Below are 19855 nucleotides of genomic sequence, written 5' to 3' on the forward strand. Positions count from 1 at the left end.
GAGACTCCGTGATAGCATCCACGGGATAGCTGGCAGGAGCCATCAAGGCATGCTCCGGCTGAAGCAGCTCGGTGGAAGCCACGCTGCTTCTGCGCTGAGATGGCGGGGTAGCTTCGGGGGAGGTTTCGGCAGTACGTTTGCTGCGATTTGCTTCTCGTTCCTCTATCGCGTCTACCCTTGCTTGCAGCGCCTGCATTTGGGTCTGCTGCACTTTTTTCCTCCTCTCATGGGATTTGTAACCGCCTGCGTCCGGAAACCCAACCTTCCACGGAATGGAGCCTGGCGTGCCTCGTGTCCGTCCAGGGTGCTCAGGATTCCCGAGGGCCATTGTGAGCTCGTCGTTCTCTCTGTCTGGAAAGAACTTCCCTTGCTGCGCTGCTTCGATATACTGCTTAAGCTTCCTGACTGGTATGTCCATTTGATCGTTCGTCCAAATGCACTTCCCTGTTATAGGGTCCAAGGTTCCACCAGCCCCGAAGAACCAAGTCCGGCAACGGTCTGGCCAGCTAATTTTCTCTGGTTCGATCCCTTTATCAACCAGATCATTCTCAGTCTTGGCCCACTTAGGCCGGGCTACGAGGTAGCCACCTGACCCCGTGCGATGGTGAAGCATCTTCTTCGCAGCATTTTGCTTGTTTGTCGCCGACATCTTCTTACTCTTTTTTGATGTCTTGTGGGCCACAAATGCGGGCCAGTGATCTCTGATCTTCTCATATCTGCCCTTGAATTCTGGTGTCTCATTATTTTCGACAAACTTATTCAGCTCTTTCTTCCACCTCCTGAATAGTTCGGCCATCCTCTTAAGAGCAAAAGACTTGATTAATCGCTCTTTAACTGGGTTCTCTGGATTATCCTCTGGCGGTAGGGTGAAATTTGACTTCAGCTCAGTCCAAAGATCATTTTTCTGCATATCATTGACATAAGACACCTCAGGGTCTTCTGTAGCCGGCTTAAACCATTGTTGGATGCTTATCGGGATCTTGTCCCTAACCAGAACCCCGCACTGAGCAACAAATGCGCTCTTTGTCCGGAGGGGTTCAATCGGTTGGCCGTCGGGCGCGATTGCTATGATCTCAAACTTTTCATCCGAGCTCAACTTTTTCTTCGGGCCTCGTCTCTTTACCGAAGTTGTGCTCGATCCAGAGGGCTAGAAAAAAGTATAAAGACTTAATTAATATGTGTACATACCAAAACAATGAATGCATCAATCAGCTAGTCAGCACAGGCTTAACTAATATATATACCTGGCCGGACTCGGTTCGGTCACCGGAGCCGTCATCACGGTCTCCTTCTTGCACCGGCATTGGGTCACCGGAGCCGTCCTCATGTTCTTCTTCTTGCACCGACATTAGGTCACCATAGCCACCTTGTTCACCCTCTCCTTCCAGACCATCGGTTTCGTTGAGAAACAACGAGACGGCATCACTTCCTTCTGCGATTATGTCCCTCAACAACGCTTCTTTTGCGGTGTCGTCTAGGGCGGTGTCCATAGTTTCTACAAATATTTACAACATGGCAATTATTATTCAAACATGACAGATGGATATATTAGTGCCAACGTAGAACTAGCTACCTAATCATAGTAAGCTATCGGGAGGGGGTATATATCGACAACGACGACACTACATCTATGTCCCTCAACGACCCTCGTTCCCGATAAAAAAAGAGGAAGAAGAAGAAAAAGAAGAGGAGAAGAACTCCTCTATTATTTCTTCTCCTCTTTTTTTTCTTCTTTCTCTTATTTTTTTATCCTCTTCTTCCTCTCATGTTCGAGAGCATCGCCGAGGGGTCGGGAGGTTGCCTAGTGTCAAAGGATTCAACAAAACCATGTCTTCATCATTAGGCGAAAGTAACATGTGCATGATGGTACGAAGCTCTCCAAAGTTATTTTGGAACGGAGTCCTAGATAGGATAATTCGCTTTTTGGTACAAAGTTCAGCAAGAACCTTCCAAATATCGTTATTTGGAAGGCCTTTGCTGAAATTCATACAAAAAGGCAAATTATCCTATCCGGGACACCATTCCAAAATAATTTTGGAGGACTTCATCATGCCCTGGTTACTTCTGGCTAATGATGAAGCCATGGATTTCTTCAATACTTTGACACTAGGAAACCTCTCTCGACCCCTCGGCGATCCTCGACCCCTCGAACCCTCGACGACCCTGGAACCCTTGACCCCTCGGCGATCCTCTTCTTCCTCTCATGTTCGAGAGGATCGCCGAGGGGTCGGGAGGTTGCGTAGTGTCAAAGGATTCAACAAAACCATGTCTTCATCATTAGGCGAAAGTAACATGTGCATGATGGTACGAAGCTCTCCAAAGTTATTTTGGAACGGAGTCCTAGATAGGATAATTCGCTTTTTGGTACAAAGTTCAGCAAGAACCTTCCAAATATCATTATTTGGAAGGCCTTTGCTGAAATTCATACAAAAAGGCAAATTATCCTATCCGGGACACCATTCCAAAATAATTTTGGAGGACTTCATCATGCCCTGGTTACTTCCGGCTAATGATGAAGCCATGGATTTCTTCAATACTTTGACACTAGGAAACCTCTCTCGACCCCTCGGCGATCCTCGACACCTCGAACCCTCGACGACCCTGGAACCCTCGACCCCTAGACGACCCTGGAACCCTCGACCCTCGACCCTATAGAACCCTTGAACCCTCGACCCTGAAACCCTCGACCCTTGACCCCTTAACAACCCTCGACCCTCTACCCTAGTTCCCGACCCTCGACCCCTCGGCGATCCTCGACACCCTCGTTCCCGATAAAAATTAAGAAGAAGAAGAAGAAAAAAGAGGAGAAAAAAAAGGAGAAGAAGCTCCTCTATTCCTTCTTCTTCTCCTCTTTTTTCTTCTTCTTCCTCTTCTTCCTCTCCTTGTCTTCTCCTTCTTCTTCTCCTTCTTTCTCTACTTATTTCCCTTTTCCTTATTTTACTTTTTCCTCTCCACTAACATAAAATGCACTAACCTAAAATGCAACAAACATAAAATGCACTAAATCGATCAACTAACCTAAAATCAGTGATAAAATGCACTAACCTAAAATCGATATCTACTAACAACTTAAAAAAATTAATACATATATGAAAAAAACACCATCATATCATCAACAGAAAAAAATAGTATTTTTTCTAAAAATCTATCTTTTGCATATATACATCAACATATATATACACTAACCTAAAATGCACAAAAATGCTATCGGAGAGGGGGTATATCGACCCCCCTCGTGTATCCACATACATACATCTATACATACATACATTTCTCATATATAAGTTTTTCTTCTTCTTCCTTTCTTCCTTCTTCCTAGCTAGATATATAAATTTTTGCATATATAAAATACATATATACTTGCATATATGTATAAATTTTTGCATATATAAAGTTCTTCTAAAATCTAACTTTTGCATATATGAACATATATACACAGAGAACATATACATATATGCACATTTTTATAATAATGAAAAAAATAAGAGGAAAGGGCGCCGGCGGCCGGACCCAAGGTGGCGGCATGTGGTCGGGGCGACGGCGACGGGGTTGGGGAAGGGGCGGCGCGCGCGGCGACGGCGACGGGGTCGGGGAAGGGGCAGCGTGCGCGGCGACGACGACGGGGTCAGGGAACGGGTGGCGCGCGCGGCGACGGCGACGGGGTCGGGGCAGGGGCGGCGCGCGCGGCGACGGTGATGGTGTCGGGGCCGGCAGGGGCGGCGGGCGTGGCGACGGTGTCGGGGCAGTGGCTCGGCGGCGGCGGCGAGGTGGATCAGCCTGACGGCATCGGGGCAGGGCTCGGCGGCGACGGCGACGAGGAGCAGAAGGCGTCGGGGCGAGAAGAAACAGATGGATTTTGGCAAAAACTGCAAAGTGCTGTATATATAGCAAGAGCATTGGTCCCGGTTCGTGCTACGACCCGGGACTAATGCCCTCCTTTAGTCCCGGTTGGTGCCACCAACCGGGACCAAAGGCCTCTTTTCAGCAGCCCAAAGGGCGGGAAGCGGCGACCTTTGGTCCCGGTTGGTGGCACCAACCGGGACTAAAGGGGGGCATTAGTCCCGGGTCGTAGCACGAACCGGGACTAATGCCGCCCTTTAGCCCCGGTTGGTGCCACCAACCGGGACCAAAGGCCTGTGCTGCCCTGAACCCAAATATTTAGTCCCACCTCGCTAGTTGAGAGGGAGGCGCACCTGTTTATAAGGTGCGGTGCGCCTTCCCTCTCGAGCTCCTCTCTAAAGCAGGCTTTCGGGCCTAACACTGCAATCTGTGCCTGTGGGCCTATTGGGCCTCCCGCGGGCCTGAATCCTGGCCCATGGTAGGGTTTCTAGTCGTATTCATGCCGTGGGGGCCCAGTAGGTGGCACTTTTTTTTGTTTTTTTTGTTTCTACTTAGAACTAAATACTTATAGTTTTGTAGTGATTTCTTTTTTATTTTAGGTCACAAAAATTATAAACTTTCTGTTAGTGCCATTAGTTTTAAAATTTGAATAGTTTAAATTTGATTTTTTTTAAAATTTGTGTGAATCACTAGTTTATGAATAAGTTTACTATAAAAATTGATTTTTGAGTCAATCTTTTTCCTGCTATTTAATATTACTATGTTTTATCATTATACTCAATTTGGTAATTTTAGTTAGTCATAACAAATATTATAGGGGTGAGCCCTATTTTTTTCCAGTTTTTTTGTTTTGTTTTCTGCATTATTTATTTCCTTTTGTTTTTTGCTTTATTTTTTAATTCTTTTTGCTTTTAGTTTTAGAAAAATTATAAACTTTTTGTTAGAAAAATTATAAACTTTCTTTTTTAATTCTTTTTGCTTTTAGTTTTAGAAAAATTATAAACTTTTGTTTTTTGCTTTATTTTTTAATTATTTTTGCTTTTTAGTTTTTTTGTTTTCTTTGTTGCTTTATTTATTTTATTTTGTTTCTACTTACAACAAAATACTTATTGTTGCTATTTTTATTTTTTTCCAGTTTTTTTGTTTTGTTTTCTGTATTATTTATTTTCTTTTGTTTTTTGCTTTACTTTTTAATTCTTTTTGGTTTTAGGTCAGCAAAATTATAAACTTTCTGTTAGTGCCATTAGTTTTAGAAAAAATATAAACTTTCTGTTAGTGCCATTAATTTTCAAATTTGAATAGTTAAAATTTGAACATAGATGCACCTATGGAGAAAATTCGACCTAAATTCATAGTTTTCAAATGAATTCTGAAAAAGTTGGCATAGCATACTCGTCTGTTACAAATTTGGCATGGTATCATCATAATAGTTGCGGGAGAAAGTCTTCACTTTTTCTTCGCTTGTGTCATTTGCTTATTGCGCCGTAACCATGGATAATCTTCATTGTTTATCAGGATGCTTGGGTCAGCCTTGACATTGAAGGAAGGAATTTCATGAAACTTTTCATAATCTTCAGACATGTCTGTCTTGCCGTCCACTCCCAGGATGTCCCTTTTTCCTGAAAGAACTATGTGGCGCTTTGGCTCATCGTATGATGTATTCGCTTCCTTATCTTTTCTTTTTCTCGGTTTGGTAGACATGTCCTTCACATAGATAACCTGTGCCACATCATTGCTAGGACGAACGGTTCGTTAGTGTACCCAAGATTTTTCAGATCCACTGTTGTCATTCCGTACTGTGGGTCTACCTGTACCCCGCCGCCTAACAGATTGACCCATTTGCACTTAAACAAAGGGACCTTAAAATCAGGTCCGTAGTCAAGTTCCCATATGTCCACTATGTAACAATAATATGTATCCTTTCCGCTCTCGGTTGCTGCATCAAAGCGGACACCGCTGTTTTGGTTGGTGCTCTTTTGATCTTGGGCGATCGTGTAAAATGTATTCCCATTTATCTCGTATCCTTTGTAAGTCAATACAGTCAAAGATGCTCCCCTGGACAACAAGTACAACTCATCACAAACAGTGTTGTCACCTCTGAGACGTGTTTCCAACCAACTGCTGAAAGTCCTGATGTGTTCACATGTAATCCAGTCGTCGCACCGCTCCGGGTGTTTGGAGCGCAGACTGTTCTTGTGTTCATCGACATACGGGGTCACCAAGGTAGAGTTCTGTAGAACTGTGTAGTGTGCTTGAGACCAAGAATATCCGTCCCTACATATTATTGAGTCTCTTCCAAGAGTGCCTTTTCCAGTCAGTCTCCCCTCATACCGCGATTTAGGGAGACCTATCTTGTTAAGGCCAGGAATGAAGTCAACACAAAATCCGATAACATCCTCTGTTTGATGGCCCATGGAGATGCTTCCTTCTGGCCTAGCGCGATTACGGACATATTTCTTTAGGACTCCCATGAACCTCTCAAAGGGGAACATATTGTGTAGAAATACGGGCCCCAGGATGACAATCTCATCGACTAGATGAAGTAGGACGTGCGTCATGATATTGAAGAAGGATGGTGGGAACACCAGCTCGAAACTGACAAGACATTGCGCCACATCACTCCTTAGCCTTGGTATGATTTCTGGATCGATCACCTTCTGAGAGATTGCATTGAGGAATGCACATAGCTTCACAATGGCTAATCGGACGTTTTCCGGTAGAAGCCCTCTCAATGCAACCGGAAGGAATTGCGTCATAATCACGTGGCAGTCATGAGACTTTAGGTTCTGAAACTTTTTCTCTGGCATATTGATTATTCCCTTTATATTCGACGAGAAGCCAGTCGTGACCTTCATACTGAGCAGGCATTCAAAGAAGATTTCTTTCTCTTCTTTCGTAAGAGCGTAGCTGGCAGGACCTTTATACTGCTTCAGAGGCATGCCGTCTTTTTCGTGCAAACGTTGCAGGTCCTCCCGTGCCTCAGGTGTATCTTTTGTCTTCCCATACACGCCCAAGAAGCCTAGCAGGTTCATGCAAAGGTTCTTCGTCACGTGCATCACGTCGATTGAGGAGCGGACCTCTAGGTCTTTCCAGTAGGGTAGGTCCCAAAATATAGATTTCTTCTTCCACATGGGTGCGTGTCCCTCAGCGTCATTCGGAACAGCTAGTCCACCGGGACCCTTTCCAAAGATTACGTAGTGTAAATCATTGACCATAGCAAGCACGTGATCACCGGTGTGCATAGCGGGCTTCTTCCGGTGATCTGCCTCGCCTTTGAAATGCTTGCCTTTCTTTCGACATTGATGGTTGGTCGGAAGAAATCGACGATGGCCCAGGTACACATTCTTCCTGCATTTGTCCAAGTATATACTTTCAGTGTCATCTAAACAGTGCGTGCATGCGTGGTATCCTTTGTTTGTCTGTCCTGAAAGGTTACTGAGAGCGGGCCAATCGTTGATGGTCACGAACAGCAACACCTTAAGGTTAAATTCCTCCTGTCTGTGCTCATCCCACGTACGTACACCGTTTTCATTCCACAGCTGTAAAAGTTCTTCAACTAATGGCCTTAGGTACACAACAATTTCGTTGCCGGGTTGCTTAGGGCCTTGGATGAGAACTGGCATCATAATGAACTTCCGCTTCATGCACATCCAAGGAGGAAGGTTATACATACATAGAGTCACGGGCCAGGTGCTGTGATTGTTGCTCTGCTCCCCAAAGGATTAATGCCATCCGCGCTTAAAGCAAACCATACATTCCTTGGGTCCTTTGCAAACTCATCCCAGTACTTTCTCTCGATTTTTCTCCACTGCGACCCGTCAGCGGGTGCTCTCAACTTCCCATCTTTCTTTCGGTTCTCACTGTGCCATCGCATCAACTTGGCATGCTCTTCGTTTTTGAACAGACGTTTCAACCGTGGTATTATAGGAGCATACCACATCACCTTCGCAGGAACCCTCTTCCTGGGGGGCTCGCCATCAACATCACCAGGGTCATCTCGTCTGATCTTATACCGCAATGCACCGCATACCGGGCATGCGTTCAGATCCTTGTATGCACCGCGGTAGAGGATGCAGTCATTAGGGCATGCATGTATCTTCTCCACCTCCAATCCTAGAGGGCATACGACCTTCTTTGCTGCGTATGTACTGTCGGGCAATTCGTTATCCTTTGGAAGCTTCTTCTTCAATATTTTCAGTAGCTTCTCAAATCCTTTGTCAGCCACAGCATTCTCTGCCTTCCACTGCAGCAATTCCAGTACGGTACCGAGCTTTGTGTTGCCATCTTCGCAATTGGGGTATAACCCTTTTTTGTGATCCTCTAACATGCGATCGAACTTCAGCTTCTCCTTTTGACTAATGCATTGCGTCCTTGCATCGACAATGACCCGGCGGAGATCATCATCATCGGGCACATCGTCTGGTTCCTCTTGATCTTCAGCAGCTTCACCCGTTGCAGCATCATTGGGCACATCGTCTGGTTCCTCTTGATCTTCACAAGCTCCCCCCATTGCAGCATCATCGTATTCAGGGGGCACATAGTTGTCATCGTAGTCTTCTTCTTTGCCGTCTTCCATCATAACCCCTATTTCTCCGTGCCTCGTCCAAACATTATAGTGTGGCATGAAACCCTTGTAAAGCAGGTGGGAGTGAAGGATTTTCCGGTTAGAGTAAGACCTCGTATTCCCACATTCAGTGCATGGACAACACATAAAACCATTCTGCTTGTTTGCCTCAGCCGCATCGAGAAACTCATGCACGCCCTTAATGTACTCGCGGGTGTGTCTGTCACCGTACATCCATTGCCGGTTCATCTGCGTGCATTATATATAATTAAGTGTCCAAATTAATAGAAGTTCATCATCACATTAAAACCAAAGTGCATACATAGTTCTCATCTAACAACATAAGCTCTCCAGAGCATCTAATTAATTAAACCATACATTGAAACTATGTAAAACATTTCAATGTGAAAACAAATGCGATCATAATCGCAACCAAGGTAACAATTGATCCAACGGCATAATGATACCAAGTCTCGGTATGAATGGCATATTTTCTAATCTTCAAGCGCATTGCATCCATCTTGATCTTGTGATCATCGACGACATCCGCAACATGCAACTCCAATATCATCTTCTCCTCCTCAATTTTTTTTCCTTCAACAAATTGTTTTCTTCTTCAACTAAATTTAACCTCTCGACAATAGGGTCGGTTGGCATTTCCGATTCACATACATCCTAGATAAATAAAATCTATGTCACGTTGGTCGGCATAATTTTCATAAACAATAAATGAACCAATAGTTATAAAGATAATATACATACCACATCCGAATCATAGACAGGACGAGGGCCGACGGGGGCGGATACCAAAACCATCGCACTGTATAAGATGCAATAATAAATGTAAGAAAATGATACAAGTATCTATCTAAACATACAAGTAAGAATATTTTTCCTTTCAGAAAGAAGATAAGAACAAGAGGCTCACCACGGTGGTGTCGGTGATGAGATCGGCGCGGGTGATCAACGGCGGTGAAGACGGGGACGGGGCGTGACAGACCGCTAAATCTAGACAAATCTCGAGGAAAATGGAGCTTGGAGGTCGAGCTTTGAGAGGAGAAAGCTTAAGTAGTGTGGCTCGGGCATTCCATCGAACACCTCATGTGCATAGGAGGTGAGCTAGAGCACCACAAAGCCCTCTCCCCCTCGGCCAGAAAAAACAAAGCAGTGTGCTCTGCTCTTGCGCGAGGGGGTATATATAGGCACCTCATTGGTCCCGGTTGGTGACATGAGCCGGGACTAAAGGGGAGCCTTTGGTCCCGGTTCAAGCCACCAACCGGGACCAAAGGTGGTGGGCCAGGAGCGTGGCCCATTGGTCCCGATTCACCCTACCAACCGGGACCAAAAGGTCCAGATGAACCGGGACCAATGGCCCACGTGGCCCGGCCGGCCCCCTGGGCTCACGAACCGGGACCAATGCCCACATTGGTCCCGGTTCTAGACTGAACCGGGACTAATGGGCTGACCCGGCCTGGACCATAGCCCTGTTTTCTACTAGTGCTATGAAGAGGGCCACAAGAGAAGGTACGTTGGTATGGAACTTCATGAACATTAGTCCCTCAATGGTACTTTGGTATGGAACATAAACCCAAAATCCACAAAATTTCACTCTACCCACCTCATTCTTCAGTATCTCTAAGCCCTGGTACCTCCGAAGATTTTTCTTCCAGTACTACCGAGCACTTAGGTTTATTGACTTCATAGAGTTCAAACCCAACTTTTCAAGTGTCTGAACTGCCGCACATTTTTGTTCAGGTGCTACTGAACCTATCCATTTGAGGCATCTCTCTGTTAGCTCTCACACCTCCAACAAACAACAACAACAACAAAGCCTTTAGTCCCAAACAAGTTGGGGTAGGCTACAGGTGAAACCCATAAGATCTCGCGACCAAGCTCTCGCACCTCCGAGCAAAACATTTTACCCGGCACTTCCAAGCCCTTCTCGGTTTGCTCCTTTATGTGGTCCCAGTATAGGTCCCGGTACCACGCGGGTTTCGATCCGGTGCTTTCGAGCTGTGACTTAAGCCATTTCTGCACATTTCCCATTTGAGAGCTGCTCTGTCTACTACAGTACTTCCGAGCAATTGGATTTACCGGTTCATTTGAGCCAGTTAAAATCTCGCAGAAAGGAGCCACATTTCATGTTCGGAACCACCACTCTATTTTTACCCGGTACTTCTGAGTACTGGTTCTTGAACATGCTCTGGTTGTTTTAATGTTTGAACTTGTTCAAAAGCCTCCTCAAGTTTTTCCTCCAGTATTTCCGAGCTAGTTACTTTTTCAAGCAACAATCAGATTTCTTGGACTATATGTATATATCCTCCTATACCCCTTTGTGGCTGCAAGTAACTCAAGCATTCCTTTCATCCATCCCATCCATGTGCATACCACTCAAGTCAATCCATTTCATCCACCTTACCTAAGCAAGTGAGGAAGAGAGATCCAAGACAAAGAAAGAAGAAAGTGTTGGCTGATTCCATGAACACTTCTTGATTCTTGAAGGCCAAGAACTCCACCCTTTCATGAACCCCTACACATCAAGTTTGTCTCTTTCACCATAATCCTATCTTTGTGAGAGAGTGATCCTATGGGTTCTTAAGAGATGTTTGATTGAAGATCTTTTGAGAAGTTTCTATCAAGTGACTTTGCTTTGCTTGTCAGTTTTGGAGGGTGTGGCCTCCTAGACGGTTAGGAGTCACTTCAGAGCCTTCGCCTACTATGTGTGACGGACTTTAGAATTTGTGAAGCCAAGGAGATTGCCAATTTGTAGAGATCTACCCCTTACTGAGGCTTCTTTGTGCGAGCCATGGTGGAATAAGTTGATTCACTTGGTGGGTGACACCATTTGGTTCTGACGTTCTGTTGAATTGCGGGCTCACCCTGTCTGTGGCTTTGTCATGTGTGTGTGTGGCCCTTTCTTCTAGGTCTTGCCCTTGGGCTAGGACACATGGGCCAAGAGGAGATGGGCCCCTGGCCCATACCGGTTCAACACTCCCCCTCAAGATGGGTGGTAGATATCTAGCATCCCCATCTTATCACATGCCAAGTTACAATTATTTGTTCCCAGTCCCTTTGTCAAGCAATCTGCAAATTGCTGCCCAAAGCTGATATGAGTAAGGCTGATGATCCCAGCACCAAGTTTCTCCTAAATGAAGAAGCGGTCAATGTCCACATGTTTTGTCCTATCGGTTGAACTGGGTCATTAGCAATGGCTATAGCTAACTGATTGTCACACCACACCTTCAAGGGTCCTTTCCTTAGAAGTTTCAACTCGCTCAGTAGGTACTTAACCCAAAGCATCTCACACAACCCTTGAGATAATGCTCTATAGTCGACTTTTGCTGTTGATCTAGACACAATAGTCTGGTTCATGCTTCTCCATGACACCAAGTTTCCTCCCACAAACACACAATAGCCAGAAGTTGATCTTCTATCATCTTACAACTGGCCCAATCAGAGTCACTATAGCCATCCACCTCAAGATGTCCACTCCTCACAAACCACATCCCTTTACCCGGAGTCCCCTTCAAGTATCTCATAATTCTGTGCACAATATCCAGATGCCCACTCCTTGGTTCATGCATGTATCTGCTCACCACACCCATGGCATACGTAATGTCAAGCCTGGTATGATACAAGTACAATAACCTCCCAACCAGTTTCTGATAATCTTCCTTATTCACCAACTCACCTGACTGAGCTGTCACTTGATGATTTTGTTCAATCGGCGTAGGGGATGCACGACATCCCATCATGCCCATGTCACTCAAGAGATCCCAGGTGCATTTCCGTTGGCACAAAGATGCTCCCTTCTTTGTCCGGGCCACTTCAATGCCAAGGAAGTATTTTAGGTTGCCCAAATCCTTCACCTCAAATTCATTGCTCAGACACCCCTTCAATCTCTTTATTTACTCATCATCATCTCCGATGATGATCATCTTCGATGATGATAATGTCATCCACATAAACTACCAAGAATGGTGACCTTTCGATCAGATAGTGAGTGTCCGTAGAACACCGGGTGGTCACCATTACATTGACCATACCCCATAGCACAGACAGCACGTCTGAACCTATCAAACCAAGCCCTCGGCGATTGATTTAGTCCATACAAGGATTTCTTTGGTTGCATACCTTCCCCGTGGTCTCTGAGGTACCAAAACCTGGTCGTATCTCCATGTACACTTCTCCTTGCAGGTCACCATGCAAGAAGACATTTTTGACATCTAATTGATGCAACTTCCACCCAAAGTTCACAGCATAGGAAACCAATATTCTTACTGTGTTCATCTTTGTCACGGGAGCAAACGTCTCATCATAGTCAATTCCGTAAGTTTGACTATACCCTGTGGCGACCAATCTGGCTTTATATGGTTCCACCTTCCCCTCGGGATGTTGCTTCACGGTATAGATCCACTTACAACTCACTGCTTTCTTTTTTGTCGGCAATGTGGTTAATTAGCACCAACGTTTTGTTTTTCTTCAAAGCTTCCAATTCCTCTATCATCGCTTCACGCCACTTCGAATCTTGCTTTGCAGCCTTCCAATCCTTTGAGATCGACATTGTTTGTAGAGAGGCAACAAACGCTCTATAGGAAGGAGACAGAGCCTCATAGGAGGCTAAATTTCGCGTTTTGACCCTTTTCCCAAACTTATTCGAGATCTGACCCTAGTTTGAATTATTTTTTCGAGATTTGACCCTTTTGCTACCGCCAGGGACCATGGCGGTAGGGTATAACAGCCTACCGCCAAGGACCCTGGCGGTAGGGTTGCATGCTCTACCGCCAAAAACCTCCTAAGTATTGAATACAGTGCGTGCTCGTGCCTACCGCCAAGCACCTTGGCGATAGGGTTATGCAGGCTACCGCCAGCCCATTTGGCGGTAGCGATGTTTCCAACCGCCAAAGTCCCTGGCGGTAGGCTGTTAGACCCTACCGCCATGGACTCTGGCGGTAGCAAAAGGGTCAGATCTCGAAAAAAATTCAATCTAGGGTCAGATTTCGAATAGGTTTCAGAAAAGGGTCAAAACACGAAATTTTGCCCTCATAGGACACAAAATTTCCAATGTCATGATGATCAAAAGCATCGGGTGGTAAAGCCTTCTTTGCTGCTTCACGTATCCCCTTCCGCAACGCAATAGGCAGTCCCATTGTATCAGATGAGCTTGCATCACTGCATTGTTGCTCCCCCTGCATCGGCTGCTCCCCCTTCACTGACTGCTCCCCTGCACTTGTGGCTACTGTCGTGAATATACCAGACGAGTGTCAGATGAGCTACGCACTTGTGGCACTTACGGTTGTCGTCGTGAGTACACTAAGGGACTCTTCAGCCACCGATCCAAAATAGGAACATGAAGAGTACCAATCGTCACTATTGGATGGACCTGAACTTGCACATCATCATCAATGGGAGTACCAACTAGGGACATGAGCCTGCAAATCACCATCAGTGTTAGTACCCTCTTGATCATCTTCCATAGAGTGTAGGTGGTCAAGCTCTGCAAACAACAAACTCAGGTCTATTGGCTCACCATAGAATGGCTCAAACTCCCTGTAGGTGACATCCATACTTACAAATCTGTGTTTATCAGAGGGACACCAACATTTGTACCCCTGTTGACTAGAAGCATAACCCAGAAAAACACACTTCACTGCTTGCGAATCTAGCTTCCCAACAGAAGGTCGATGGTCACGAACAAAGCAGGTACTGCCAAACAACTTTGGGGGAACAACAAACTTATTTTCTCCAAGCAACAATTCACACGGAGATTTCATGCCAAGTATCCTTGAAGGTGTCCGATTGATCAGGTATGTGGCTGTCATGACATCTTAAATCCACTAGAACTTGGGCACATTCATGGTAAACATCCACGACCGAGCAACCTCAAGAATATGTCGATTCTTCCTTTATGCTACTCCATTCTAAGGGAGGGTGTCCGGACAAGAAGTTTGATGAAGAATCCCTTGGTCAGACAAGAAGGCCCCAAAGGTGTTGTTCGCATACTCTGTGCCATTGTCAGTCTTGATCACCTGCACCTGCACCTTAAACTGATTCTTCACCAAGGCATGGAAATTCTAAAAACGGTTAAACACCTCATCCTCGTGACGCATCAAATAAATCCAAGTCATACGAATATAACAGTCGATAAAGGTACCGAAGTACTTCATTCCATGCAATGACACAACTAGGCTCTTCCATACATCCGAATGAATAAGCATAAAAGGAGATATACTCCTAAGCCCCTTAGTCACATATGTGGCTCTTGTGTGTTTTGCATATTCGCAAGCATCACATGTCAGCTTGCCCTTGCCTATTCCACACATAACATCCGGAAATATTCTGCTCATCTTATCAAAAGATACATGTCCCATCCTACAGTGATGGATCATCGCCTGCTTCTCCTTGTCCTCCATGGTCGCAGCACACACCAAGTCTGGCTGCACCTCCTGGTCCATGTACCAGAGCCCCCTATGCCTAGTGTCAGTCCCAACCGTCTTCCTCGTCTGTCACTCCTGAATCTCGCAACTGAATTGGTCAAGAATCACACGACAGTCTTTTTGATCAAAGAGAGCACTGAAAGAGACCAAATTGACAGGGAAAGTTGGCACATGTAAAACTGAGGATAGGGAGATGGTCGGAGTGCACTGTACCGTACCAACCCCTCAGACAGGTTGTTTTGTGCCATCAGCAGTTTGCATAGTGCCCGTGTGAGGAGGATACTTATTGTAAGACTCGAACACGCAGGATTTACCCGCAACATGCCTAGATGCTCTAGAGTCTAGAACCCATTCTGCACCATTCTTGTCAGTAGCAAGAGATGTCATTTCCGGATTATCGTCATCAGTGGAGGCCCAGTGAGCACAATCTCCATAGCGAGCATTCAAGCCTGCAGTTTGGAGCTGTGATATGAAAGCATGAAGCTCCTCCAACTCAGCCCTCAACTTAACGATCTGAGCATCCTTCTCATGTGTCGCCCCCTCGGCTGTTTCCTTGATAGCCTGGATTTCCTCCACCTTCCTCTTGAGGCTCTCCAATTCCTTCACCAGTTTGTCTTCTCAGCTTCTGCCACAGACATGCTGTATTTCCCTTTTGGTTCACCCATCTTTGCTCGGGATAGTCAGCAGCAGCACAACACCAACACCTGCAATTCAGCCAGCCACCTTCGCCTCTGGCAAGCAGCAACGAGCAACCTCCACAGCCTTCTTCTAGCACGACCTTCCTCTCCTCTGCAAACAGCAGCAGCCTGAAGGAATCCTCTTCAAGGAAATAAAACTATTTGCACGGCAGAACTTCAATTCCTGTTGTTTTATTTTCGCCCCAGGGGGTTGTAATAAGTTGGTCCATACACTGGCTGCTCTAGAAGCCAGAGGACAAGCTGTTAGGCAGCACTGGGCAAATGCTTTGCCTGATGATGTAAACGTTTTAAGGGTAGGCGTTCATGCTGAACCCGTGTGAGGTATGGAATCATAGTGTTCCATTTCAAAAAAAAACATCAGCAGCAGTGCAAAGAGCACCCTCTGCGGCACCAACAGCAAGCAGCAGCAACTGTAGTTCAGAACAGCAGCAGTTTGTCACCTCTCCTTCCTTTACCAATCTGCAGCAATCAGCAACCGAGAGCAGAAGTAGCAGAGCCAGCAGCAGCCCTCAGCAACCGCAGCCAGCTGCACCTCCTCTGCTCCAGGAGCCGCACTCAAGTGTGCAGCAGTAGAGCCCTTTCTTCTTTCCTCTCCTACCAAGCTTGCCGCCTCCAGCTCGCCGGAACCAGCCAGCCGCCGTCACCCGCCCAGCTCCTCTCGCAGCACCCAGCCAGCCGCCGTGACGCTCAGCCGCATGCATGCGCACACACACACAGCCGCGCCCGTCCAGATGCGCCGCCGCCTCCTCGCCGGACCCGCTGCTAGCCGGCAACTAGGCCACCGTCGCCGTCGCTGTTGTCCACCGCACCTCGCCTGCGTCTGATACCATGTTGAATCGCGGGCTCACCCTGTCTGTGGCTCTGTTGTGTTTTTTTTATTGAGAATCCTGTGGCTCTGTCGTGTGTGTGTGTGGCAGCTCTCACTGGGAGACGACCTGCTGCTCCTTTCTTCTAGGTCTTGCCCTTGGGCTAGGGCACATGGACCAAGAGGAGACGGGCCCCTGGCCCAAGATTTGGGGAATATGCTAGAGTTGATTTAGGGCGTGTACAATACTGCCATCTTAGTGCCGGATAACTGATGGCAGGGAAGAGTGAAATGAAAAATTCTTGACTTCTTTTAATTGAGAGATGATCTCTTAGGAAGAAAGACAACCCATTTTTCTCCATTATACGAGATGTAATCTCTTATTCACATAATTTTCAGGCTTTAATTTATTCACTCAATAATTTTAGGATCTCATAACATTAAATACTGTCTTATCAACCACTATACATGCCTAACATCTTTATAATCCCACCGTTTCTTTTTACTCCGCGTATTATTATTGTCTTAAATCAAACTTTGTAAAGTTGACCAAACTTTTTTATAATAAAAAGTATCAATATCTGCAATACCAAATAAATACGATATGAAAATATATTCCATGATGGATCTAATGATATTGATTTGACGTTGTTAATGTTCGTATTTCTTTCTATAAACTTGGTCAAACTTCAGAATGTTTGACTTAAGAAAAACCTAATATGTAGAGTAAAAAGAAACAGAGGGAGTATGGCATAAGAGGAAACTAATTAAACCAGATAATAGTGTAAAAAAAGTGCTTCATTAATGTATGAGCAATCAGCAACGCAAGACTTAATGATCAATAAAGCAGTAGTGTATCATTACATACCTCTTGTCATCCAAATGTTGTTTAATCTTGTCAACTAACTCCCGTTTATCCCAGTCTTTAATGTTCTTGAGGGGATCATCATTTTTATCTTTTTTAGCCGAAGCTGAAAGCTGCTTCAGCATGGACTCGAGAAGAGAACGGACGTCGTATGTCTGGGACACCGGAATGAAAGCACGGCACTGGATGCTACCCAACTTTGGGGTGTTGTAGACGGTCGTCGCGAGGGTGGTCTTGCCAAGGCCACCGAACCCCACTATGGACAAAACTCGAGGACCTGCCGCCGCCAGGCGTTGCTCGTTGAGCAGCCTGACCACGGCATCAGTCATTTTGCCCATCCCGACTAGCCCGGACCTGTCACCATGGATTGCTGGCAGCCAGCGGTCCAAGCCGTCGAGGTGGCTGTACGACGTATCAAGCACCTTGCCCGACCGCCCAACCAAGTCGTCTGGAGTGTATGTGTACCTGAGCTTCCGGTCGCTCACTTTCTGGGCACGAGACTTGAGGCCCTGGATATCGGTAGCCATCTTGTGCCGCACCCTCAATGTTCGCACCATGTTGAACATCCTATGGAGGTATTCCAGGAGTCCTTGACGGTCTCCATGATTCTCGCTGAGGTGATGGCAGAACCTGTCCATACAGTCCTCCACATCAAACGCGACCTCCCTCACTTGTTTCATCCAAGTCCTAGTCTGCACGTATATGAATGAGCACATCAGTTAATCATGCCAGTGTTTGTCTCGTCTCATTACAAGAGACATGTTTTCCTTGCTATCAAAGAGTTCAACTAAAAAGATCCATCAACTAGCATTTGCAGTACTTGTTCGTTGTGATCATCATCGTCTGCGAGGTCGCGGAGGCACGCAGTCATGCTCTCGAGCTCATCCTTGAGCTCCTGGATCTCCCCACGAATGCCGCGGAGAAGCGTGTATTTGGTGGCGAGGATGTTGCCGAGCTTCCTCAACAGGATCTGCACGGCGCCGTGGGAGGCGCTCACCACGGCCTCCATCACAGTCGCTCGATCTGCCATGTTAATTTTCGTTGGCATTTCTTAGTATGAAAATGCCAAAGCACATCAACCATAACTTGATTCCGTGTAAGTACGTAAGGCATTACCTTTGGTTTGTGCTGCACGTTCATTCAGACTTGAAACATCTGGATCTGTTCCATCTATGTGGTAGCGTTTACATCTTTCAAAAGTCAACTCTGTTTCCCAAGGATGAGCAGGTGAATCAGTTCGGGCACACCCGCTCGACAGGCCACCAGCTCCTGGATGCCCACAGCCGGCTAGCCCATCGCTAAGAGAGGTGAAAATTGAAGTTCTTACTATTGGTGAACCATACCATCGTACTCTAAAACAACCAAACTAGCTCAAAAGATTTACCTGCTGCGATGCTAGGTAAACAAGAGCTGTAGCAGCTCGGTCGATCTGCAGGTAAATAATATTTCTGCAACCAAATGCAAGCTGGCTCGATCACAAGTCTGGAACAACAACAATTGATCAAGTACTCAATCAGACCAGAAAAGCACAAATTCCAATTCAAAAGCTCAACCCAAGGGAGAGAAGGGGAAAAAAGAACAGACCTTGATAGAAATCAACAACCACTTCTTGTTCAGCCGCATTGAAGAATGGAGTCGCCAAAGATACAACACCAAGAAACGAGATCAGAGATGTCGATGGGACTACCAAGTAAGGCTGAGGAGCGTGGTTAGGAGGTCAACGGGCGAGGCAGGTTGTGTCTATTTTATGGCTAATGAATTGGTTACATCATTAACAGAGGAAGCAACAGCTACTAGTAGCACTACGCCAGCATATAATATGGCTTTGCATGGAAGGATTAGTCATTTGTTTTCTTAGAGCATCTCCAACAGGGCCCCTACACCAGCAGGTCGTTGGCCTCTAAATTATTTCTTAGGTGCTCCCTCCTTTTTTCATGGATGGTTTGTTTATTTAAAATAACACTCTCTCGGATTGACCTGCAGGCGTTGAACCAATCAGCAGAAGAACAACTCATCGCCCAGTTCAGCATTGATGATTGCTTCCTACACGAGTGAGAGGTTAAGCGGATAGCGGAGACAGTGATAGTTGAACCACCTGTAGGGATGCAGGCAGACGTGTCCACGTAGTCCGTGTAAGGGTAATTACAGTGATAATTACAGCAGCAGCAGATTAGTACGTCTTCATCCTTTTGTTGTTTCATGTCGAAGTAGCTAGCATCCTGAACAATCTGGGAGGCAGCTCTTGTTCTGTTGAACCCACGTTTTCTGCCTCTCAGACTGTTTTGAACCCTGCATATTAATGTCAGGCTGCTTTGAACCCCTATCTCAGGCTAGCTACTCCACATGAAACACCAAAAGGAACAACAAAAGCATCCTTGGCATTGCGGAGGGGACTCTTTTTCTCCTTTTTGCTCCGAGAGATGTCAATGTATACATAAAGAGAAGAATTTGCTGGAGACTAGTGGTGCTCATAGTTGCCACAGTTGCAGTTTGGTTGGAAGCCAGGAGCATGATATCACAAACTCAAATGTATGGTAACAATTGGTTGACCATGTTTTATAACTGCATAATAATCCAGTGTACAAATCTGTAGTTGGTTAACTGGCCACCACATTACACCAAAATTGAATCTTTTGCCACAACACA

At 45.9% G+C, this 19855-nt stretch overlaps 1 protein-coding gene and 1 long non-coding RNA gene across 2 annotated transcripts in view; one reads left to right on the forward strand and one right to left on the reverse strand.

Annotated features, from left to right (window-relative positions):
* Window positions 1–19855, forward strand: part of LOC147992487 (uncharacterized) — a 285776-nt gene that overhangs the window by 15699 nt on the left and 250222 nt on the right. The window lies entirely within an intron of this gene.
* LOC147992488 (disease resistance protein Pik-2-like) lies at window positions 8882–19578 on the reverse strand. The gene is made up of 7 exons (XM_087530703.1): window positions 18794–19578; window positions 18594–18691; window positions 18326–18507; window positions 18030–18232; window positions 17213–17901; window positions 9167–9224; window positions 8882–9079 (listed from the first exon to the last, which is right to left on the reverse strand). Exons 4-7 carry the CDS (start codon window positions 18216–18218, stop codon window positions 8972–8974), a joined length of 1044 nt encoding a protein of 347 aa, XP_087386829.1. The 5' UTR covers window positions 18219–18232; window positions 18326–18507; window positions 18594–18691; window positions 18794–19578; the 3' UTR covers window positions 8882–8971.

Source organism: Triticum urartu, chromosome 1A (genome assembly GCF_056163025.1).
Source record: "Triticum urartu cultivar PI428250 chromosome 1A, HENAU_Tu73, whole genome shotgun sequence".
Taxonomy (NCBI): Eukaryota; Viridiplantae; Streptophyta; class Magnoliopsida; order Poales; family Poaceae; genus Triticum; species Triticum urartu.

Bases quoted from the DNA above. Each gene is read 5' to 3' on its own strand.
- LOC147992488 (XM_087530703.1), bottom strand. From the start codon at position 18,218: ATGGAGGCCGTGGTGAGCGCCTCCCACGGCGCCGTGCAGATCCTGTTG. The intron at 9,225-17,212 runs GTATGTAATGAT...CATCTTATACAG, and splicing joins CAACATTTGGATGACAAGAG to TGCGATGGTTTTGGTATCCG. The intron at 9,080-9,166 runs GTATGTATATTA...TTATTTATCTAG, and splicing joins CTGTCTATGATTCGGATGTG to GATGTATGTGAATCGGAAAT.